Source organism: Clinocottus analis, unplaced genomic scaffold (assembly GCF_023055335.1).
Source record: "Clinocottus analis isolate CAN_PGR_092001 unplaced genomic scaffold, fCliAna1.0.p SCAF_23, whole genome shotgun sequence".
Lineage (NCBI taxonomy): Eukaryota > Metazoa > Chordata > Actinopteri > Perciformes > Cottidae > Clinocottus > Clinocottus analis.
The window spans coordinates 2206981-2231408 of NW_027175965.1; the positions used below are offsets into that span (position 1 = coordinate 2206981).

General features: G+C 44.1%; 1 protein-coding gene across 2 annotated transcripts; it reads left to right on the forward strand.

The window, feature by feature from the left end:
- Positions 1–1057: 1057 nt before the first annotated feature.
- Positions 1058–22681, forward strand: LOC137793594 (1-phosphatidylinositol 4,5-bisphosphate phosphodiesterase gamma-1-like). Of its 2 annotated transcripts, none has more exons than XM_068589858.1 (32): positions 1058–1919; positions 8511–8660; positions 9080–9173; positions 10640–10687; positions 11973–12057; positions 12146–12226; positions 12568–12602; positions 12893–12965; positions 13067–13162; positions 13255–13373; positions 13971–14056; positions 14243–14363; positions 14478–14646; positions 14937–15056; positions 15148–15258; positions 15347–15531; positions 15942–16142; positions 16260–16394; positions 16512–16695; positions 17211–17288; positions 17502–17605; positions 17712–17808; positions 17911–17977; positions 18074–18240; positions 18341–18437; positions 18532–18756; positions 19474–19619; positions 19742–19856; positions 19970–20131; positions 21049–21137; positions 21226–21410; positions 21703–22681. In XM_068589858.1, exons 1-32 carry the CDS (start codon positions 1649–1651, stop codon positions 21761–21763), a joined length of 3957 nt encoding a protein of 1318 aa, XP_068445959.1. In that variant the 5' UTR covers positions 1058–1648; the 3' UTR covers positions 21764–22681. The 2 variants fall into 2 exon arrangements, with proteins under 2 accessions (XP_068445959.1, XP_068445960.1); XM_068589859.1 differs by having other exon boundaries at positions 16275–16394.
- The last annotated feature ends 1747 nt before the right edge of the window (positions 22682–24428 follow it).

The following is a 24428-nucleotide window of genomic DNA, read 5'->3' on the forward strand; positions in this document are numbered from 1 at the left end:
GAGTGTAATACAGTTTTTGGAAAACTTGTGTCACGTGTCTAGATCCACTTGGCACCAACATATGTTAAGGCTTTTTTTTTCTTTTTTTTTTTTAGTTTGAATTAAATATGTTTCAGGATATTCTACTACTGAATACACCTATGTAGTTATATAATGTGTTACTATCATTATCCATAATAATAATAATAATAATTATTATTATTATTATTATTATTATTATTATTATTATAGTTTGAGTTTAAATAGCTTTTTTACTATCATTTTGTATGGTGATTACTATGTTAAAAAGGGGATTTGTATATCTAACCATGTACACAGAATAGAAACAAAGAAAACAAACTAAATTAGTAATTTGCGTAAAATGCACATAGATGATTTGTTGCTGCGGCAGATGACCGTCTGACACGTCGAGACCTTCGTCATTTAACCCCACTTGACCTCTTGGACCTCTTGGCTACACTGCGGGTTCTGTTCACAGCTTTCCTCTCCTGCAGGTCTCCTGGAGACCCGCGGAGGTCGCTCTGCTCTCTTCCTCCTCTCCACTGCTGCTCTCCCTCCCCTCATCCTCTCTCATATACTACAGCACAAGAGAGGGAAGAGAAAAAAAAAATATCTGATCAAGCTTTTCCGGTCGGCTAGCCCTAATTTCCTCTCAAGACCTCTGGCGTTGGAGCTGAGCGGACGCGCAGACCGACAGAGTGGAGGGAGAGAGTGCCCCTGGTCGAGGAGGAAACCCGGGAGCAATTAACTCCCAGTCTGCTGCCTGTACCACCGCAACCCCCACACACTGTACGGTTACTCCCGCGTAGGACCATGCACCCCGCCGGCGGCTTAACGTGCCCAGGAAGGAGGAGTGTGTGAGCGGAGAGCAAGAATGGTTCGGCGGATGGGCGCGCGGCCGCTCCGAGGTCTCCCATCCGCGCGCCTCTCCGTGAAGTCGCAGCAGAGCGCCCGCCGTTGCCCGTCCTCTCCTCCTCCTCCTCCTCCTCTTCCTCCTCCGCCCAGCCGCACTCACCTCCGGGGTGTCCGCCCGACTCGTCCTTGCGCAACTCGGCGACTTTGTCGCTCGCGTTAACTTCTCTCTCCAAACTGAGAGGAGTTGGAGAGGCGCGTGCCGCACCAGCAGGAGTTGCGAGCGGCCAAAAAGGGAGGCGGCGACGCGGCGTGGATTCGAAGCCGGGGCCGCCGTGGTGCCTTTTCTTCTTCTTCTTTTTTTACCGCCTTGGATTGAAAGGAGCAGCAGCAAGGAGGAGGCTCGAGAGTGTGGAAACCCGAGTCCAGCGGTGATGAGCTCTGACTCCGAGAGGATTTCACTGGAGTGCTGCCAGAAGCATCTGGAAAGGATAACCCATACACTCTCCCTCCAGAGAGCCAGAGGAGAATTCGCATGGCAGACATTTCAGTGTTTCAGCTCTTGATTGGCGTCTTTTAACTTTTGTTTCAAAGTCAGCTTAGTTAAATCCCACATGCACTCATAACTTGTGCTTGCTGTGATCTGGATACCAAGATTTCCCTCCTGGCACCAGCGGGTTTGGACGCCTTGGCCAACTGGTGCATTCAGTGAGCGAAGTGATTTTTTTCATCCTTACTCGTAAACCCCGATAGATCAGTAATCCTGTGAGGTGGTGCGTGCAGCTATGCACTGAAGATGTGTGCGGCCAGGTTCAGCGGCTGCCACAATGGCTGTGGCGAGGAAGCCGCCAGCAGTGCCGCGGGTCCCGCTGGTCCGGTCCCGGCCTCCAGGATGCTGGACTGGACGGAGGCCGGTCCCCGCATCCTCCACAGCCTTGAGATGGGGACGGTGATGACCGTCTTCTACCAGAAGAAGTCCCAGAGGCCCGAGAGGAGAACCTTCCAGATAAAGCAAGACATGCGGCAGATAGTGTGGAGCCGAAACCCCGACAAAGTAGAAGGAGAGGGTAAGTATTGCTGTGAAAAGGGTTACTGAGTGGACCCACTGGGCTCATGGTTCATTCATGCATAAAAGAGAAGCACATGAGGTCCTTGATGTGTCTCAGTCTCTTCTTCACATCCTTTTAGATAATGTGCCAGCTGCAGATTTTGTGTGCTGAAGAGTCAGCTGAGAATGAAGTATCAGAGAACCTGCTGACGAACACAGAAACCCAACACCAGGGACAGTTTCCTCCTCTCCGTGTGCAGCTTTTCAATGTGGCTGTTCCCAACTTTCTGGCTTGTGACAAAACAACAAAAAAAACATATAGTTCTCTGCTGGTTAGCTCTTCTTCATCACAGGTTGGTGGAACCAAAGTCAAATATCCCCATAGTCCTATCCGATACTTTCTGCATTAAATCAGAATTTGTTAAATGGACAATGCTGTGTCATGGCTGCTTGTGTGTCAGATGGCACTGAAGTCAGTTTTGGTTGTTGATTGAAAGAGAAACGGGTTATATTATAAGTTTGGCATCAGGAAATGTATTTTGACCAAGTAATCTCAACTGAAGAAGCACTCGGAGCTTTCAAGCACTTGACAGCTGAGCAGACGACATCCTGCATTGTCCTATAGACGAGAGCTGTGACACCATTTCTTCAACTAACTATTTACAAGGTCAATAATTCATTTGTTTTGGTACTGAAACTCTTAAAGTATAGAAAAAACGACCGACCGATGATGGTTACCGAGAAACGTCTGCGCCGAAAAACCAAAACACACAAAATAGACCTGCAGCGGTGCGGTACTGATATCAACTCCATACTGAATCAAATGGCGGTGGCTCCAAAAGTCTGATTGGCAAATCCCTCGTAGAAAAAAAATCTTTTTTTAGTTTGGGTGAAAGGTATGCAACGTGTTGCGGTCGTAGCCCCGCTACCAACTTTCAACCGAGGTGATGTCATGGCCCCGTGACCTCTTCTTCCTCCGTGTCAGCCGGCCAGTAACAGAATAGCATGCTGCTGTTGTGTGGATCCTAAGTCCCGGTACAGCATGGTGCTTCCTGTCGTCTTGCCTGACACACGGACTGGCTGGGTGGTGGTGCTGGGGTGAAGGTGGGGGGGGCTAAGGTCTACTGGAGCTGAGTCTAGTAGCCGTGGAACACTTCAAGGGGCGGGCTGCTGTTGTGCTGTTGAAACGTCCCGTTGGACCGCCGGTCCGCCCGTGTCGGGTGTGGGGGCTTTTGTCCTCGCCCTGGATTTTGTGGCCTGGGGGAGGATTTGTTACAGTGTCCGTTGGCACGGAGAAAACGTACAGCATTCACAACTGGCATGGTAGAGTTTCCTTCTGTCTGCCATGTGTTATTCTAACTCTCAGACTTTATGGTAGCACCCTGTGTAGAAAAAAAACTAAAAAGAAGAAAAAAAGAGAGGTTTACTGCTGTCAGGGTAGTTTTTCCATCGTCCCGCGAAAAGGTTTCTTTTTGCCATAACTTAAAGAAAACTTAAGTGGAGGAAAACATGTTCACCAAATGACAACACGTGTGCATCATAGTGACGCTGAAAAAGCTAACAACTTCAAAGACACTGCAAGTTTCAAAGAGTTAGGAGACAAAAAAGTTTCCAGATGACACAAAAAAATTCCTGCCCGAACACATTATCTGTACCTTATGGCAAGTCGTTATCTGTGCGTATGAATGTCGTTAAAACTGGATGCTCATAATCGTATCAACGTGTCGTCTTTAGCTCCTCAGCCAACACCATCAACAGGGGGTCCACTTCAGTATGCCATGAGCCTCGCAGCAGCTGCACACATGTAGGTGTAGTTTCTGGTTGGGAAACCGTGTCAATTGTTTATCCATAACCATAAAGCCTCCACTCATGCAAGGGACAACAACGATGAGCTTGTGTGAAAACCACGACGGACACCTGAATGCTCAGTCCCACACAGATGAAGACCCACACGCGCGCACACACTTTTTTGTAACCCTCAAACGGCCTTTTACAAACCTCCCAAACCCACCACTACATTCCGTGAACTCAGCGGGTCTCTCCTTCACTTATCTCCCACTGCTCGATCTCTCAGCTGCCCACTTTCTCTCCCCTCCATTTTCCTCCTCCCAGCTATCCTTTCCCAGTTTCCTCCCTCCTCACACCCAGCTGAACGCCCTTTTCGCATTCAAGGTCTCCACTGACCTCCCGTGTCACTTTCATTCTGAAGTACAAGGTCCTTCATTTGTTGCTTTTGTTCCCAGAAATCTAACTCATGTTTATGTAAGTGACCCCTTCACTCTGTCTCCTCTCACCTCCCCCACCACTTCTCTCCTGATTTTCCTTCCTCTGTTTTTGTTGTCTCATTTTTTTGTCCCCCCAGCCCCCGCTCTGTTTGCTTTCAAACACAGTTTCTCCCTCGGCCTTGCTGTTTTGTCTTTGAGATGAGCTCCTTGGCAAACAGTGGAGGTATTAAATCCCGAGGCACAGGAAGTGTGGGGTTATCAGGGAGTGTCTCGCTTCCCGTCTCAGATTGAAGGACTGGCTGGCTGCAGGAAAACAAAAGGTCCAGCATCTTCTACAGGAAGCGGAGACATGGACCATGAATGAGGCGCCGCTTTGGTGGCTTGCACCAATGGGAAGACGTTTAAAGCGGAATCAGGCCCACGGCTCTGTTTGCTAACGCACTGATGCGGCCCTTAAATAATTTAGACATATATATATACCTCTATTAGATCAGCCTCCTCGAGCTCTGTGCGACTGAAATTTGCAGCAACTTTGAGTTTAAGGTCAAGATTAACTAGTTTCCTGAAAGGTCAACGAGGTTAAACTCTGATTACAGTTTGAGTCATATTTTCCCCTGTTCAATGGACATTTTTTGAATTTGTAATAAGTTTGTGAAACCCCCCCGTCATGCCTTATACTGACTCCTCTCTGTTTATTATCAATTTATTTAGATTTATTTTCAATCTGCATCCCAGCCACCCATTTCTTTGTCCGTTTTATAACTCGCCCCCAAGCTTATTTTTCATTCTCGTATCCCAGAGTTTCGCTTCCCTGTGATTTATAATCTCCAAGTCGACTTCTGCCATCTGGTCAGGAGTGATGTCACCAGCTGTACCAAGAACAGTTTGTTTCACTGGAAATGCACTGCAATTATCCACGGCTGGTGGTTTCAGGTCAGCAGTGCACACAACTCGTGGTGCGTTCAGGGAACCTTTCATTCAGTCCAAGCAGTGAGCTCCGAAGACGTACTGAAGACAGACACGCGGTTCGTTTACGAGCTTCTCTGACGATGATCTCTGCGTTTTCTTTCTTTCTATGAGACTGCTGACAGTACATTTTACACACCTACACACACACACACACACACACACACACACACACACACACACACACACATACATACACACACACACACCTCTCTCCTGTTAGGTTTACATCAGACTTTTCTTTTTTTTTACATCAGACCGGTTCTTCGAGTGTGTCTTCATCACAACCATGCTTACAGCCTGTGTCAGGGTCAAAGGTCACAGTGGTGGGAAATGTGTGTGCGTGTGTGTGCCTAACGCCGTCTGTGTGTGTTGTAGAGTGAGACAGGCAGGGAGTATGTTCAACGTCCAGATGGCATAGCAGGAAGTAATAAAGGGAATGGCCAGAGGAAAAGCAAATACAGATTTTGGGGTATCGGTTTGGGAGGAAATTGAGTCGACTTTGACTGTGAGGAACTTTGTACTAACATAACTTACCAACGTCTTTAGACACCTGAGTTTCAGTACCAACACTGAACTGTTTTTATAAACATGTTATCCAAGAAATTCATTTGTTTTTTATTCAATCATGTGTATGTATCAAATGTCTGTGTGTAACATAACGTCTAGTCTGAAACTAGCCACATTATCAAGCTTCATGGTCTTTTCTCGCCCTTGAAAGCTGCAGCTTTAGAGATTAATGTCCTTGTTCTTGAAGAGGGAGTCATTCACTTTCATCCTACAAGATAAATTGTTTTGAGGTTTCTTTTTTTTTTTAAGCAGGAAATATGTTAATACGTTGGACGGATTTTGGTCCAGATGCTCTACAGCTTTTTTCCCCTTAAAGGTTTAGTGGCCAAACATTATGTTGGGAGTTTCTTTTTTTTAAACCAAATAATAAGGCTGATATTATTGAATATTTTTCTCTTTGTCAACAAATCCATTGAAAACACCAACTTCCTGTCTGTGGCTCTCAGCCCCAAGCCCATTGGTTACAAATTAAGAGTTAAATCTTTAAGAACAAGTTGCTCGCTAGTTCCTAAAGTAGTTCTCACTAGACATTACTTAAACACACGTTTGTTTGGAACTATTTTCAGAGGCATATTAATCTGCATTTGGGGCTCTAGTGGGTATACTTATTATATTTTAATTTGTTTGGGCTTTTTCAAAAGTGGGATTTGTTGACGATAAGAAGAACGTAAAACGTCATCAGACGTGTCCTTTAAGAAGTCATCATGTAGTGGTTTTGCTGCGCTTTGTGGCAGAATATTCCTTACAAGCTTAAACAGAACAGGTCGTCTTTAGGGAATAATTTATGTGCTCTCCTGCTGCTTCCAGCTCTGAACCCCCGGCCACTAAATCATGGACACGTTTCCATCCGAAGATAATGGATTTCTTTCTTAATCTAATGCCAAACACACTCCCTGTCCTCTGCACATGCATGCTAGGATAGGAACCACATTCCTCCTCTTGGCTCTATGGTTCAGGATCACATACAACCTGCTGAGGAAGACTCGTTTGGCCCAATGAAGACCAGCAATGGGCTCCGATTGTCCCGTCCTGCGTCCCCTCTACTGTCTTCGTGCCGGACAGAACGCTTGGATGTGAAACATCTCTTTTCTCTCTCAATATGTCCAGTTGTGGCGGAATTGAAAATGGCATTGAGGCTTACAAAAGTCACATTCAGGTTAATTGTGTGTATGTGCTCAAGCGGGCCTGTGTTTGGTGTGCGAATGCCAGAGCATCTCTGAGTGTGTGTGTGTGTGTGTGCTCATGTGTTTGTGTGTGCGTTTGCACAAGACATCTGCTATGTCAATAAGCCACAGTTTTCTTTGCGGGCGTGTCGACTGCTGCAAGTGTCAAAGTAGAGTCCAGCGTTTACATCAGACTCTGTGGTGCGTCGCCTGACTCGTCCGCTCTGTTAACCCCTCTGGTGCAACCAAAGCTCCCAGTGACTTTTCTCTTTGTGGGGATACCCTTTTTTTAAAAGGTTGTTTCCAGTAAGAAGAAAAAGCGATGAGGCCAAACTACAGCTGGAAACTCGCCCATTAAACAAATGCCAAACTAAGTAGAACTTGTTTTAGTTCAAACTTGCCTTAATTATCCTAGAAGCTGTACAAATACTCCATAATATAAACTTGCAGTTCCTTTTATATCTTTTTTTCTGTCATGGCAATGTATGATGAAGGAACATCAAGCTCAAATGAATTCATTTGTATAACATTCATTTGTATTCACATTGAATACAAATTCGCATTGAATAAAATGAGATGCGTATTGAGCAGATCCTTGGAAAATTTGGTTTGCATCCTGTCACAAACATCTAAAAAAAAAAGGTTTTGTGGGACAAAAACAATATTTGGAGCTATTTTGTACACGGAGTATTAGCACAACTAGAAATACATCTGGTGGCATGTGTAAGTGATGAAAACATTTTGTTCAGGGTGTCTTGGTATCTAAATATAAGGCTACGTTCGTGAACCATAACCACTTGGCTATCTTAGAACTATACTTAGGCTGTTTCCGAAATCACTGCCTATTTCCAATATTGTGCATTTTTACGGTCTGCCATTTTATTTTGGTGTCGTTCTAACAATCGACACTGCAGTCTGCTGCTTTTTCTGGATGCGAAAATTACCCTTGAGCGACTCTCCAGCTGTCAGTGACGACTTAAACCGATGATGATTATATGTGTCCCAAAGTTACTAATTTAGCATCAATATGGACAGAAGAGTCTTTGAGAAATCTTGAAGTACCTTTTTTTTTTTAACTTTGTATTTGTTTTCTTAAAAATAGATGACTAACTCGTTGACTTGAATGTAAGCTACATGGGGTTTTGTGAAAAGCAGCTTCAATAATCATGTTTTATTTAGTAAAAATAGAACAACTTGGTCATTAACGACCTTAAACATTAATGTAAGAGCTGACTAAGGAGCTTAAACAACATCTTTAGGGCTTTTGTATTTGCTTTTAGGGGTCAAACACTTCAAGTTTCCGACCCATCAAGGTTTTCAGGGACTTCTGTGCTTCTTTTTCTTAAAAGAATGAAGGCCAGGTTGCAGAAAATGTCTGTTTGTTTGGCTGCTGTTGAAAACCTCTTCAGATTTGGGAGCATCCTGCCACTGACAGCTGAAATGTTTGTGTGTTTGTTTTTTGGCTCTGTGGGCTCACACAGACACACACAGACACGCATGCACGCACTACATTTCTTGAGCTCTCCAGCGGCAGATTTCTGTGTTTGGCAGGGAAACGAACAACGTACCAAACTGTGATTCATGGTTGTGTGCATATTTGTGTTCATGCAACACTATCCTTCCTTCCTTCCTTCCTGCCCCCTCCCTCCCTTCCTCCCTGCCTCTCTCTCTCCCTCCCTCCTCCAGTGGACATACGAGAGATCCGGGAGCTGCGGTTGGGGAAGGGCTCCCGGGATTTTGAGCGCTACCCGGAGGAGGCCCGTAAACTTGACTCCGCCCACTGCTTTATCGTGCTCTACGGGCTGGAGTTTCGACTCAGGACGCTCAGCGTGGCCGGTCAGTGTGCTTAAGAAGTGTGTGTGTGTGTGTGTGTGTGTGTGTGTGTGTGTGTGTGTGTGTGTGTGCGTGCGTGTGTACAAGTGACTCCCAATGTATTTTCACTGGCACTATTCCTAACAATTTTACATTTCCCTTTGTCATGTTGACAACCTTTCGTCGTCTATCACCCAACAGTCATTATTTACTTTCAAAACATCTTTTTGATGTGATTACAGCATGTTACAAGAATACATTTATTTGTCATTTTACATGTTTGCAGGATTGCACAATGACATTTCACTTTAAATCTCTGACACACACAGAACCTTATTTAATTTAAATATGCTTTTAAATGTGTTTTGCCTAAACTATTGAGTCACCAAAGTCAGATGTTGTTTTTTTTACACTACATCTATAGCGTCCGCTCTCTTTTGCAGCCTTTAGCGAAGAGGAGGTCAACATGTGGATCACTGGTCTCAACTGGCTGATGGTGGACACTCAGAGAGCTCCAGCACCACAGCAGATAGACAGGTGTGTGTCGGTGTGTTCAACTGTCTGCAGCGCTGACTTAAAGGATCACTCCAGTGCATAGCTCAACTGTTTATAGTCAAACTGACCTCAGGTATGCTTGAGCGTTTGTAGAGGGCTCCCAGCACTGAATCAATTAGTCAAATATTTGATTAGTTGATCAACGGAAAATGTATTGGCAGCAACTTTGATCAAATCTAAGCAAATAACGAGAGAGAGTGACTCAAACATGAATATTTACTGGTTATTGTCGTCTTCACTGATTGGAAGCTTCAGTGGTCAAACAATGAATGGAGGGAAATGAATCAGCGGTGTGAGTGATGTGATTTTGAAAGCAACTTGTTTCCTTAATTTGTGGCTGAGTCATAAGCCTCCATCACTGAACTATTACATATGTGTTTTTAAAGCACCTAACACGTTCTTACACCCCCTGTGTGTGTGATTAAATGATAACGGGTTGCATCAAAAGATGCAGAGACCTGGACGGGAAAGGGAGGTGCTGGTCAGAGGAGGAGAGGACAAATATTTGTTTTGGGATGAAACTATTTACCCTAGATGAATGTGCGGGGGCAGTTTTGGCTTTCGTGGCGCGAGCAGGAGAACAGAAGGTGGCTGTCGACATAATGTGAGCGGTATATATTTGGAAATGGTCAGAGGAAATGAAATGGCTAATTCTGTCTGTCTATGACACTTAAGTAAACTGTAGATTCAACAGTGTTCGCTGGACTTGACAAAAACAGACCATTTACTGTCAACATGTTGCTTTAAGTTGAATTATCCTCACTCTCTGTGTACGGAAATACATATTTTAAAAACTGTTCCAGATTGTTATTCCATTTCCATGTCCTCATCATAAAAGAAGTCACTCTTTTAAAAAAAATACACAATCATGTCTTTAAGATAAGCCTTCAAACAGTGTTATCATGCTAGCTGTACTAGCACTAAATAGCTTTACGGTACAAGAACAATGCTGCTTAATCCTATGTCTTCTATAGCTGGTGAACATGCTGACTCTTTGCCTCGAATCTGTTAGCATTACCTTTCTTTTCTAGAAACTTCATTTTAAAACTCTACCGGAGTGTTCATGGTGCCAACGTTGGCTTATCGAGTTAGCTATTCCTGATTAAATGAGCTAGCAACAGTCTGCAAAAGCCTTCCTCTCAGCTCAATGACATATTATTTAAAAAAGATTACAAAAACAACGAGAAAACATTTAAAGTAGAGGGTTCAATGTAAAATCTTCATTTTAGTAATGAAACATTTGATCAGCGAAGTGCACAAGTAAAAACAATCAGAATATGAGTTCCTTTTTTCCGTCTCCAGCACTGCAGTGCAACCTTTAATCTTAAGCGATCACACGCTTTTTCTTTGAGAAAGAAATTGTGTATGACTTATATTTGTTTTATTGCCAACAGGATTCTTGTAATGTCTTTTTCAGTCTCCTGTTTTCTCTCCCCATGCCGCTGCAGGTGGCTGAGGAAACAGTTTGAAGTCATGGACCGGAGCCACGAGGGCAGGTGGGTGACTCGCCTCAAACACGTCAACACCCAATCGGAGCCTTCACAGCAGCCTGTGATGGATGCTCTTCGGCCCGTCTGTCACAGCAGGTGGCACGTGGATGTGAAACCAGATCCAGATGTCATCAAAGGGCGTGTCGCACCTCTGTCAGGGCTCTGCAGTGACCTTGACCTCGCCACATATCCACAGCCAGAAGCTCCGCGTATCTCTTGCGCACGCTTTCTCTCTCGCTCGCATGGATAAATCCAGGCTTCTGTTTGGGTGGAAGCCGCTCCAGGACAAACAACCTGCCACTGCCTGATAAGGAGCAGGAAGTGATGCGATGGGCTGGGAGAGGGCAACTTCCTGTCTCCTGTGAAAATAGTAACAGTAGCTAGACAGAGGGAAGCGGGTGGAAAGAGGAATCAGACCTGGCAGTGATTGCGGTCGTTAACCCCAAAAGATCCTCTCAGCGCACTGCCCTGGATTATTTTTGCTACCTGCCTCTTGCTTTTTTCCCTATTCGATGACAGACGGCTGACGGGCGCATGTGCTTTGTTAATCAGTGAAAGGGATTATCCATGTGCTGTTTGTCCAAGGAATAAAGGATGTTGCGGTAAAGACATCAGCAACTCCACAGAAGAAACTGCAAAATAAGAAAATAAGCTCTTTAATTGATAGAAACGAGGTTAATTCATCATCTCTTTAATTGATGCACTTCATATGTTCAAATGGAGTTTGCCCAGTTGTAAAGGACCAACAGTGGTGAAACAGGTAGTTAGAGGATTTTCTGTGTTGGCTTAAAAGTCCAAGTTCCCCTGTGAAAAGAGCTAATCTCTTTAGCCAACGTGGACAACAAAGTGCTCAGACTAAAATGGAAATTTTGAACATTTACATTTCCCGGACAGCTGGAAAAACTCCAACTGCTGTGAAGGAGGGTGTGATGTGATCAAAAGCTCCTGAACAGCTGCTAAATGCATCGGAACCGTATGTTGTCAACACATTTTTAGCTCATCGAATGACATTTGACATAGTTATAACACAATGTCTGACGTTAGAAACTGAACAAAACATGTTTTGAACTATTTTGAATGAAAAGGTATTTGATTCTGAAGAGTTAGTGCTGTTAAATGATGAGAAAGTAGAGTACCGTAAAAGTGTCTGCAGAGTTAAACAATGAAAGCTGGACGCTCAGCCTGGAAATGTGGAATCTCGACATTGACATCAGCGCCTTAAACCAAGCAGCACCACCTGCCGGTTCCTGAATGCCTCTGACGTACCTTTCCTCTCTGGTTTGTGTTTCAGTATCACAGTGAAGGATGTGAAAGCTCTGCTGCCTCAGGTCAACTACAGAGTCCCTAACATGCGCTTCCTGAAAGACAAGCTGCAGGTCAGGGCTTCTGTGCCTCTGTGAACGTCCTGTCCTGGATGCTCTGACTCACGTCTCACACTAACTCTCATCCTCTCTGTTTACGAAGGAGGTGGAGGCCCGGAGTGACTTGTCATATCCCAACTTCTCACAGCTCTACAGAACGCTGATGTTCGACGCCCAGAAGACTGTGAGTGTCAGTTTTGTGTTTGGACACGTGTACACGCACTACCACAGTTGTGGGAGAAGTACTCAAATCCTTTTACTTGCATTGAAGTAGTTGCATCACAGTGGGGAAAAATAGGACTCTGAAAGATTCATCTGCCATCAGATATCATGTATTTCCCTCTGAAATTTAATTATGGATAAGTTTAAAATCCCTCTCTGTGGAAAAGTAAAGTTTTTGTACATCAGAGTCCCACCTCAGTACTGTATTTGAGTACTCGCACCACTCCACGCTCACTTACCGTGAATGCTTCACCTGGCTTCCCCTCACCTGTCTGTCACCTGGTTCCTCCCTTTTGTTCCCAGATTATTGAGCAGCTGGAGCTCTCCTTCCCACTGCGGTGAGTCCCTTCACCTCCACCACCTCCTCTTCCTCGGTGTGCACTCCCTTATCTTCACCCCCCCACCCCCTCCACCCCTATCGCTATTGTCCTTCTACCCGTCCACACAGTTAATTTATCAGTGTCTTAAGGGAGGTTTTGGCTTTCACAAAAGTGGAACATTGCCATGTGTTTTTGACATTTTAACGGTACTTTTGGAGGTGAAACATTTAACGTAGTGGAAAATGAACCTTTTCTTGAAGCTCCACTCCTGCTGCGTGACATCTTGTAAAAAACCCTTGTGTTTGTAGGAATGTTGATCGACCGGAGCTTTGTCAAATCTCCCTCTACGACTTCCAGAAGTTTTTACAGATGGACCAGAAGGTACTGAGCGGACTCCACATGCACAACACACAGAAAATGCTCTCTTTAAAAAAAATAAAAATAACCGCCCTGTGCTCACTGCTTTATCCGACTGGTCTCAGGAGTCCTGGGCGTCGGATCTGAGTCGCGTCAGAGAGTTCCTCACGGGGTACATGAGGGGCGCACCGCAGCCGGAGCCCATGCTGCAGCTCGACGAGGTGAAGCGGAGACCCGACTGAATTAGGCTGCGGGGATTTCTTTCCTCGCGCACCGCCTGATCACGTTCCTTTTTTTTCTTCTTCCCCTTCAGTTTCTGACGTTCCTGTTCTCCAAGGAGAATTCTGTGTGTGATCCTCGACTTTCCCCTGTCGTTGCTGACGACATGAAAAGGCCGCTGTCTCAGTACTGGATCTCCTCGTCACACAACACGTAGGTCGCACAGGTTCCTACATGTTTACATCTTTGTCTCAGGAGTCCCTGTACTGCGTAGGGAGATCTTGTTATCATATTTAAGGGAGCTTCATGGGAATAATGGGGTTTTAAACACTCCACGTTTAGGAAAATCTACTTATTGACTCTTATTAAGATTCATATGAAAGAATCAATTTCATCCCAGTGTGTCCAAAATTGACTAACTTTGATGAGCTAACTTTTCTTGAATGTACTAACGACTGAATGAATGCTTTATTTACCAAACCAGATTTGGTAAGACTTTTTAAGAGCATAGCATTTGCCCATGTCACATTTATATTATATTATATTATTCTTATTTTTATTTTTTTAATCAAGACAAAAACAAAAACTACAAAAAATCTGATTCTTTTTAAATGGTTAGAAAAAAAATAATTTAATTGATCGAAATGATTTAAGAAGAAATGATGACCTAATTCAGCAATCATCAGTAGGGACCGTCATTATAGTTACAGCACCAAAAATTAAAAGCTTAACTCCCAGTGAGGCGGCAAATAATCAAATTTCCTCTACTAGAAAAGTACATTTTTAAACGTGTTTCCATGTTTCTCTCAGCTACCTGACAGGTGACCAGTTCTCCAGTGAGTCCTCTCTAGAAGCCTACGCCCGCTGCCTCAGGATGGGCTGCCGCTGCATTGAGCGTAAGCGTCTCTAGCATTTGACTCTACCGAACAAGAACATGATAGGGTGATGACATTTCGGGGATTTTGCTGCTCATTCCAATGCCGCCCCTGAAAAAACTGGCCCCATGTGGACTGACAGCGTTGCATTGTGGTCTGCTTTGGTCCGGTCCCGCTAAACACCTCTGTTCTGTTTTCTGATCGCAGTGGACTGCTGGGATGGACCTGACGACCTGCCAATCATCTACCACGGCCACACGTTGACCTCCAAGATCAAATTCCTGGATGTGCTGCACACCATCAAAGAACAAGCCTTCGTCACGTCCGAGTGAGCTTGGCCAGGGTTCTTTTACTTCCCCACCAGTGCGAAGGGAACAACCTGCCGATTCTCATTTTGGAGATTAACGCACGGGTTCACCGTCCTGCTGTCGCGTCTGTGCAGGTATCCTGTGATCCTGTCCATCGAGGACCACTGCAGTGTGGTCCAGCAGAGGAACATGGCCACGCACTTCAGGAAGGTGTTCGGGGATCTGCTGCTCACCAAGCCCATCGATAACAACGCGGAGGAGCTGCCCTCGCCGTACCAGCTCCGCAGGAAGATCCTCATCAAGGTACACAGACCGACACCCTCGTCTCTCGTTGCAAGGTCAGCAGTGTATAAGATAAGCCAACAGACTGAGCAATGATTTCAGGGCCCCCACCCAAAGGCCCTTAGAAAGATCTAGTATGCAGCTCTTGCGGCTTGTAACAAATGGTCAAGGACCAACAGTAGCTAATGACCCAAGTTAAAGTTACAGGGTCCTCGAGCAAGATCCGTGACCTCCATTTCAAAACCTGTCGGAAGCAGTAAAAAGGCTCCCACATTGAACAGTGCGTCTCAACTTTCATCACCGTGTCGCAGCACAAGAAACTGGTCGAGGGCACGCTGTACGAAGAGGTGACTTCAGCCAGCTGCTCCGAAAACGACATCAGCAACTCGCTGAAGAACGGCATCCTTTACCTTGAAGACCCCATCGACCACGTGCGTTGTGCATACGTTCTTCTGCGTCGAGTGTCAGTGACGGGCAGTATTGTGTGGCGCTACTAAATTCGTGGTTTTGTGCAATTCCCAGACGTGGACGCCGCACTATTTCGTCCTGACCAGTAATAAGATTTACTACTCAGAGGAGACGTCTCATTACCAGTCAGCCGAAGAAGAAGAGGAGGACGCTGAAGGAAAGGAGGTAGGGAAATGATACTCTAATATGGAGAAAAAAAAGGTATTCATCAGATAAAGACTGTACTCAATTCCTCTTTCCTGTAATCTGTCAGGAGTGCAACAACAACGAGCAGCACTGTGCAGAGCGCTGGTTCCACGGAAAGCTGGGGGGAGGCCGTGATGGTCGACAGGTGGCGGAGAAGCTCCTGCAGGAGTACTGCGAGGGCGGGGCCAAAGACGGCACCTTCCTGGTTCGGGAGAGTGAGACGTTTGTCGGAGACTACACCCTCTCGTTCTGGTCGGTGATACTTAACATCTCACTAAAAGTAATCTCCGCTTCCTCTCGTTGTCCTTTTTATTCGTCAGTGGAGGAAAGATGTAATCATGGAGGCGGAAAACATATTTAGACACCTCAGTATTTCTTTAAATTATTCCTTTTTTTTTAAAAATGATTTGATTTTGGGTGTTTGGTTTATTCCATTTGGTATGTCTGTAAAGTGTGTGGTGCTGCTACTATAACAAAAAGTTCCACTTGGGGATTAATAAAGTACATATCTCTCTAAATGTAGTTGTTGGAAAATCAATCCAGTATTGATACATTTTTTGTCTCCAGCCTTCCAGAGTTTTGTGACGGACCGGAGATTACCTTGCTAACTCCCCCATATCCATCTCCTCTTCCTCCTCCTCATCTTCCTCCTCCTCCTCCAGGCGCTCCGGACGGGTCCAGCACTGCAGGATCCATTCACGGCAGGAGTCCGGCTCCACCCGCTTCTACCTCACCGACAACCTGGTGTTTGACAGCCTCTACCGGCTCATCTGCCACTACAGAGACACGCCTCTGCGCTGCAACGAGTTCGAGATGAGGCTGGGCAGCCCCGTGCCTCAGCCCAACGCACACGAGAGCAGAGAGTGAGTGATTTAAAGTCTGTAAAGATGTCTCACCTTCTCGCTTTCTTTTCTTTTCTTTTTTTTTTGAAGTGAGAGAAGATGGAGGAGAATAAAGTTCACCAATTAGTGAATGGATAGTTTTGTGTTCTCCAGGTGGTACCACTCCAGTCTGTCCCGCGTTCAGGCAGAACACATGCTGATGCGCGTCCCCAGAGACGGAGCGTTCCTGGTGCGGAAACGCAGCGAAAGCAACTCCTACGCCATCTCCTTCAGGTGGAAAGACCAACGCACCCTGAGGGACGATCGCGTGATGCCCACCAAAAATATTTAGTCTCTCTTTTTTTGTTTGTTTTTGGCTCAAGTTTTCCTTCTGCGTCCACCTCTCTGCAGGGCGGAGGGGAAGATCAAACACTGTCGCATTCAGCAGGAGGGCCGTCTCTTCATGCTGGGCAGCTCGGCAGAGTTCGAGAGTCTGGTGGACCTTGTGAGCTACTATGAGAAGCATCCTCTGTACCGCAAGATGAGGCTCCGGTACCCCATCAACGAGGACACGCTGGACCGCATGGGCACCGCGGTGAGTCCGACACCGCCCAGGAATCGCGTGTGACCATGGAAGAAGACTAAACAACTTTAGGATGTTTTTGACATCCTATACTATGACTTTCATGACGCACTGTACTGTGACTTTTCTTTTTTTTTTTACATACAATATTAGAACTTATTTGTTACTTTTGACATCTTTCCTATTTTTACCACACTATAGACTTGCTATAATACGGCTGCTAATGTTTTTTCCAACATATTATACTTCAACCTTTTGGTGTTTTTTTCAACAGACTATAATCTGACTTTGTATGACTTCTTTTCTAAATACTATACTATGGCATTCTCATTACCTTTATTTTTTTTTTTGACGTACCATACTATGACTATTTTTTTGGTCCAACATACTATACCATAACTTTTTAAAATCACAATTTCCGTGACACTCTCGTAAAAACCTTTTTTTATACTATACTATGACACCTTTCATTAAATTAAATAACGGCATTAAACTGCAGAAGTAACCATAACTTGTGTATTTCTCAGGAGCTTGACTACGGGGCGCTCTATGAGGTCCGCAGTCCTCATTTCTATGTGGAAGCCAATAAGATGCCTACAGCACGGGTAAGTGAGATCTTTCTGAATTGTGGACCCACATTTTTAAACAGTATCTTGTTATTTAGTAAAGTATAGTCAAATTTGATTGTCCTTTAAGGTAATATGATTATACTTTAAAAAATATTTATATATATCGTTAGAAGTAAAACTACACAACCCATAGCAGCAGCAGCGGTTCAACATCTGAAGCTGATGGTGTCCCTCACTGCTGCGTTTCAGTGTACGGTCAAAGCTCTGTACGACTACCGCGCTCAGAGGGAAGATGAGCTCTGTTTCCCCAAACAGGCTCTCATCCTCAATGTGGATAAGCAGGAGGGCAGCTGGTGAGTACGTCTCATTGGCCATGTGACCTCTTGTGCGTCTGCTACACTGCATTGTCTCCTTCACATGAAGAGCAGCTTGTCCTGAAGCTGAGTGATGTGTTTTAAGGTGGCAAGGTGACTACGGAGGAAAGAAACAGCTGTGGTTTCCTGCAAACTACGTGGAGGAGGTTCCCAGTTCTCCCACTAGAGAGCTGGACGAAGCCGTGAGTTCTGACTCTCAGCTGTAGCTGCAAGAATGTCAAACGATCAGCCTGCTTTTCGAAACCAAAATGTTGACTTTCCGTCACTTTATTCTGTTGTCTCAGTCAACAGAGAATAGTCCTCTTGGAACATTCCTGAAGGGCTTCATTGACGTACCCACCTGCCATGTCGGTGAGTCCCATAAACAGACAATAGCATCTAATTCTCAATTCTCAAAAACTACCCTCTCTCACAAAGCTCTTCTACCCCCACCATGCATCTGTCCAGTGGTGCACAAGGATGGAAAGAACTCTCGTCCCCACGTGTTCACGATCCACTCCCAGCAGCTGTCGTCTCACCCGGTTCAGACTCTCGATGTGGCAGCCGACTGCCTGGAGGACGTGACCAGCTGGGTCAGCAAGATCCGAGAGGCCACGCAGAACGCGGATGCACGGGTTAGTATGACCGGCGTGACGCAGAGCTACATCTTGGGACTTCATTTTCCTGATGGGAACGCTTTTCTGAAATCGGGAACCTTATCTTTCACGATGACAGATGCAGGAGGAGAAGCAAATGGAGAGGAGGAAGAAGATCGCGGTGGAGCTGTCTGAGCTCGTAGTTTACTGCAGGCCGGTCCCCTTCAACGAGGACAGTAAGGATCAAACTGCTCTCACTTCTTCTCTTGCCGCTCTTTTTCCCAAGATTTTGTTTTGAAACGTTCTTTTTTTATTTGCTGCTATTGCTAGAGATCGGGACAGAGAGGGCATTTTACCGGGACATGTCCTCCTTCCCGGAGACGAAGGCAGAGAAGTTAGCGACACGCAGTCGAGGGAAGCGCTTCCTGCAGTACAATCGGCGCCAGCTTTCCAGAGTTTATCCCAGAGGACAGAGGCTGGACTCGTCAAACTACGACCCGCTGCCCGTGTGGCTCTGCGGCTCCCAGCTGGTCGCACTCAATTTCCAGACCCCAGGTCGGTGTACAAGTATACAGTATGTGTACTTTCAGACAAGGTCAAAGCAAGTACACATAGCATGTATAAGAGATAAACATCTCTTTTCACAAAGAGAGCTGAGCAGACGTGAGGTTGATTAAGTAGGTACTTCACTTTTCTCATCAAGCATACTACATTATAGAATTGAATGTTGCAGTAAAAGATTAGATAACTGACATGCACTGATAGTAAAAATATGTATCTCCTCATTAGCAAGTCAACCCCGATCGTCACATTTTGCCTCTGGTATTATGAGCCCACCAGGGACAACAGATCAATACACTATGTTTATAATAACGATTCCACGTTCACATTGTTGCAAGGTGACAGAGAACCAGAGCACAGTTGGTCTTAGTGAGGCTAGACTTTATTTTTGGGGGGAGGGTAATCAGGTTCAGCCTCGCGGTCTTCTGATGGACCGCATCCAAAAACCGATTGAATCAATATAAGATGAGATAGTACTTTATTAGTCCCTCGGTGGGGAAATTACAGGATTACAGCAGTATTGCTCACAAGTAAATAAAGATTTTAAAAAAATCAAGTAATATAAATAAACAATATAACTGTAATAAACACAATTAACAGTAAGAAGAATATTAAATGGAAAAAGAAATGTGTGTAAAAGTACTTCAACGTAATGGATATTGCACATATTAGGTAATGCAACAGGGGATGAAAGTGTGTGTCTGTGTGTAGATAAACCCATGCAGCTGAACCAGGCCTTGTTCATGCTGGGAGGAGCCAGCGGCTTCGTCCCACAGCCTGATGTCATGAGGGACGATGCCTTTGACCCGTTCGATAAGGAAACCTTACACGTGGAGCCAATCACCATCCAGCTACAGGTGAAAATGATCATAGAAGTACAAGTTTAACTAGTATATCTTATATTAACTAGTGGTGAGAATCATTTCGTTTCCACAGTCTTTTACCTGCTTTTCACATTCTTCCACTGTCTCTGGATCAGCTGCTGGGAGCTCGTCATCTCCCTAAAAATGGCCGCAGCATCGTCTGCCCCTTCGTGGAGGTGGAGATCTGTGGAGCCGATTACGACAGCTGCAAATGCAAGACGGACGTCGTAGGTCAGAAAGCTGTAGTCTCAATTCATAAGATTCACAGTCCTGCGGTAATGTGTGCGCCTTGAGTCCTGGGCTCCAATGCATTTGTACCAACTGTCTCCTCCTGACCCTCCCAGCTGACAACGGACTGAATCCCGTGTGGGTGCAGAAGCAGTTTGTGTTTGACATCCACAACCCCACCTTCTCCATCCTGCGCTTTACTGTCTACGAGGAGGACATGTTCAGTGATCCTAACTTCCTGGCACAGGCGACCTACCCTGTCCGTCTGCTACGAACAGGTGAACGTCACCCCAGTTTAACGAACAGCCAATCATCGCATCGGCCATTTCTGAACAGGGCCTGATGACTACATGGCACTAATCCACACGGTCTGATTTTGTGGCTTTTGTCATGGTTAAACATTGTGCGCGGGTAATGTGTAATAGTGACAACTTATTACCCGGAGATACCTTTTGACGTTTTACTCACTTCCACACAGGGGTCAGGTTTAAAATTACCAGCTGGCTCACAGTGTCACTGTCTGCATGAATATTCTCAAATTTATCAAAAACGCAATTTTAGGGAGAAGCACCCCGCATAATAATAATAATAATAATAATAATAATAATAATAATAATGATAATACATTTTATTTGTTTAGTGGTTTAAAAGGTACTCAATACACTTTACATGGTGAAGACAAACAATAGAGGAAACAATAAAACAAGAAAGATGACAATAGTGGCAAAAAAAAAAGAAAAACTAGTATTACAAGTAAAAAGCAGATTTAAATAAATCAGTTTTAAGGGCTGTTTTGAAAGTGGCGAGTGATGCAGAAGGCTCTACATCATATGTTTGAATGACATATACAGGATGTCTAATTGATTCAGCAGTGAAAACGGGTTAAAAAACTAAAGCCTACAGATCATAGTATAGAAATTCAGGTCGATCTATACTCGCACTAAAAAGCAGCAAGGACCCCAGAAGCTTACCTAGCAACAGTGGTAGATGAACGCTCCACTTCTCCTTCCAACCTCTAAATATGAAAAGAACCTGAACCGATTGCGTGAGAGACGATGGAGCACAGAGTTGTCGGATGCTACGATCGGCCAGTCTGCTTTTGAGGGGTGGGAATTGTTACTTGTTCTTTCCAACACTAATAATCTAGACAATTGTCACCTGAAGTTTGAATTTGTTGTGTCGTTTGTGTTGTCAGGCTACCGCAGCATCCCTCTGAAGAACAGCTACAGCGAAGAGCTGGAGTTGGCGTCACTACTGATCCACATAGAGATTGTCAATGCAAAGGTAAACCGCCGCTGAGAGACAGACGCGTGGATTCTCCTTCAAGTTCATACCTGTTAACTCACACTTGTCTCGCTCGCTGTGGCTGCAGGAGGAAGACGATGAGAACATGTACATGACCATCCAGCGCCTGCGGGATCGAACCAGCGAGCTGTCCAACCAGGTTTCCCTCCTGGAGAGGTCGGGCTCAGGGGATCTGGGTTACCAGCAGAGTCTGGAGGAGCTCAGAGCAGCTCAGGACCAGCTGAGTGAGCTGGTGGAGGCGCGAAACCACAGGTGACTGATGACATAGAGGAAAAAGATAGCTGGAAGTCTTTGTGTAGACAGCTATTTCAATTCCACCTTTTTTAATATATTATACACACACTCTTTATTATTAATCCGGAAACAATAAATAGATTAGTCATGCAAACAAAATGTTAACGAGAGGAGCTGTGCTAAATAACGTTCAAAGCTTCTGTTGATGAAGAAAAGAAAAGTGAGTGTTGGATGAGAATGTTCTCATCTGCAAAATTCAGGCCTGGGATGACATTGTATTAGTTTTATATTTTTTGTGTGCTGTGTCCAGGTTGATGGAGAAAAAGAGAAGAGAGAAACTGAGGCAGCAGGTGGCAGCAAAGCGCAGCTAATGCTCAGATCCACCAGAGGGCGCTACACTGCAATACCAGCTCGACAGCCAAAGAGGAGAACGGGCTTATTCATAACTGGACTGTAAACAATACATTGTGAAACTTGATGGCATCAGAGCAAAACGTGGCGAACAGAAGCAGCTCACAAACGTAAGCTGTAAAACCAATCACGGACTCAATGCTGAGACGCTTTCAGAGTGAGATATCTATCTCCTGGTGTTTTCATAGAAACAATACACACAGGAGAGATGAATTTCTCTTTCATGATTAGACCTCAAACAACTACTCAGTCGTGTTTTGCAATCATAAATTGGGTTTTGGATGATTGTTTAGAAATAAGCTATTTGAAGATGCTATACCTTGAGCTTAAGGAAATACATATTTATATTTTATGAACCAAACAATTAAATCGACTAATGGAAATAATAATCAGGATGTTACTCCTTAGTTGAAAGACGGTTTTAGACACTTAATGTAGTTCACGTCTGCTAATTATAAAATGTGCAGCTGGACAACTGCCACAACAACAAAAAAGTACATTTCTGCACATTGTCCATTTTTACATCCACAGATTAATGCTGTCCAACGCCAGGCCAGTACAAGATCAATCTTGTTGACCTGGCTGCTACTTGACACTTTCAAAACTGGAACTTTTTAGTGTAGTTGGTATAACAGCACATAACTGGGGAAGTCCTGTCAGCAATACAGAGCACCAAACAGATACCAGTCTCGTGTCCCAGTGACTGTGATCTTTCTTTTATGTGAAAGGTAACCTCAGCTCTTGACTTAAATATTGCTTTCTGTATTGTTAAAACTAAATATAACTACAAGGATAGAGATGTCCTGAATTGTTAGTTATTAAAATAATGGTATCAGATCCAGGCATTTGAATCAGTTTAAGTTTGAAGTTCACTCTTACTGTGTTTTGAGGTTATATATATATATATATATATATATATATATATATATATATATATATATATATATATATATATATATATATCTCAGAATATATAAAGGTAGGAAAAAACTCAGGAAACACAAATGGATGAATTAAAGGGAGCAGTGCAAAACAAGTGAATATCATGTATGTGCCTTTTGATATTGTAAAAAAAACTTTCCCTACAATTGAAATAGTGACCTTTTTATGGAAAACTACAAACAAACTGGAGGACAAATCCACTCATTTGGCTCAGACCACGACTCATGAAATGGGTTTTAAAACCAATTTGACGAGTTCTACTTCCTCTTTCTACCTGTGGTCAGACATTGCTGTTCTACCTGGGAGCCCAAACTGGATGACCTGTATTGAATACATCCTCACCAAACCACACCAAGAAGGTCTTTTTAATATCTCTTCAAAGGGCTCTAAATAAACTACCTACACTAAAGAGACACACACACACACTCTCACCTGCATAGGGGTTCAGGTGTGTTCCTCACAGTCAGACACAGTCAACAAACAAAGGCTATCTATGAAAACTAGCAGAACACAACAAAGATCAGTTCCCATCTGGCTCTAATCAACAAATGTGACTCAACTGGTCCTAGATCTCCAAAAAAAAAAACTGCTTCAAATCTACCCAAAGCATGGCTTAAGGCCCCTCTCCCTCATCACTCTCCTGTCTAATGTCACATTGTGTATATAACTTTTTATTTATGAAACCAGTGGCGATCTTGTTATAACAGATGAAAGAACATAATCAGAGAATGATAATGGACTTCAGATGAATGATACTGTAACTCTATGCATTAATGTTGTGTCTCTTTAGAGGTCACCATAGACACAAACCTATTTTCCCCCGATGCCGAGTTGGGACTTCTATGCAAAAAAAGTTTTCTTTGCTTATAGCCATTGTTTATTAGGCTGACGCAAATTGAAATCTCTTCGTACCTTTGCTAACGGTCTAGTATAATGACTCTATTAAAACGCTGTGCAAGTTTCCATTTAATAAAGCTCTTTAATGTACACCTGTCTTCAATGCCTCTTTGAAACGTGTAAGCAAGGACAGGACATACTATACCATGACTCTTTTCAAAATGTAGTATATTTGAATAAAAATATAGCATAAGTACCAAAAACAACAGTATAGTCATCATGGTGAATGGCCATTATCGAATATATTCATGGCAGGCAAACCCAGTAAGAAACACTGATTTGGTGAATATACAGCAATAAATGTTCAGCAGCTTAATCACTTAATTATTACATAAGCTGACAAATGCACGTAGCATGGTAAACATTTACAATATTAATCCAAATGTAAAGTAGAAGTATACAGTTGCATAACGTGGAAATCCTCAGTTAAAGTACAGAAGAGGGTGCTCTTTTTTCTCAAGAAAATCAGGCCGAATTGATGGTTCCAGTTACAATTAAAAAAAGTGTATAGAAAAAGTACAGCAAAAACAATTAGAGGTAGAATAACGCTTTAAAGTACGATAAAAAAAATGCCGCGGAGCAGGGCCCCATGTGCATCCAATCGTTCAGACTACCATTGTCTGATCGATAGTCTGTGAGTAAAAGCCGTCAATCCTCAGAATGTCTGAAGTTTTAATAAGATAGAAAGTCCTCTTCCTGCTCCTCTGCAGGCGGCTCTTACATGTCCAGTTTCATACTTCCATCCTACATCTAGTGTTACTTATTTGGCTCGACCTTTAACCTGTA

What these genes read in the sequence shown, in the direction of transcription:
- LOC137793594 (XM_068589858.1), top strand. Translation starts at nt 1,649, where the DNA reads ATGTGTGCGGCCAGGTTCAGCGGCTGCCACAATGGCTGTGGCGAGGAA. An exon ending in ATAAGATGCCTACAGCACGG is followed by an intron (nt 17,289 to 17,501) that starts GTAAGTGAGATC and finishes GCTGCGTTTCAG; the next exon opens with TGTACGGTCAAAGCTCTGTA. An exon ending in ACTCAATTTCCAGACCCCAG is followed by an intron (nt 18,757 to 19,473) that starts GTCGGTGTACAA and finishes GTCTGTGTGTAG; the next exon opens with ATAAACCCATGCAGCTGAAC.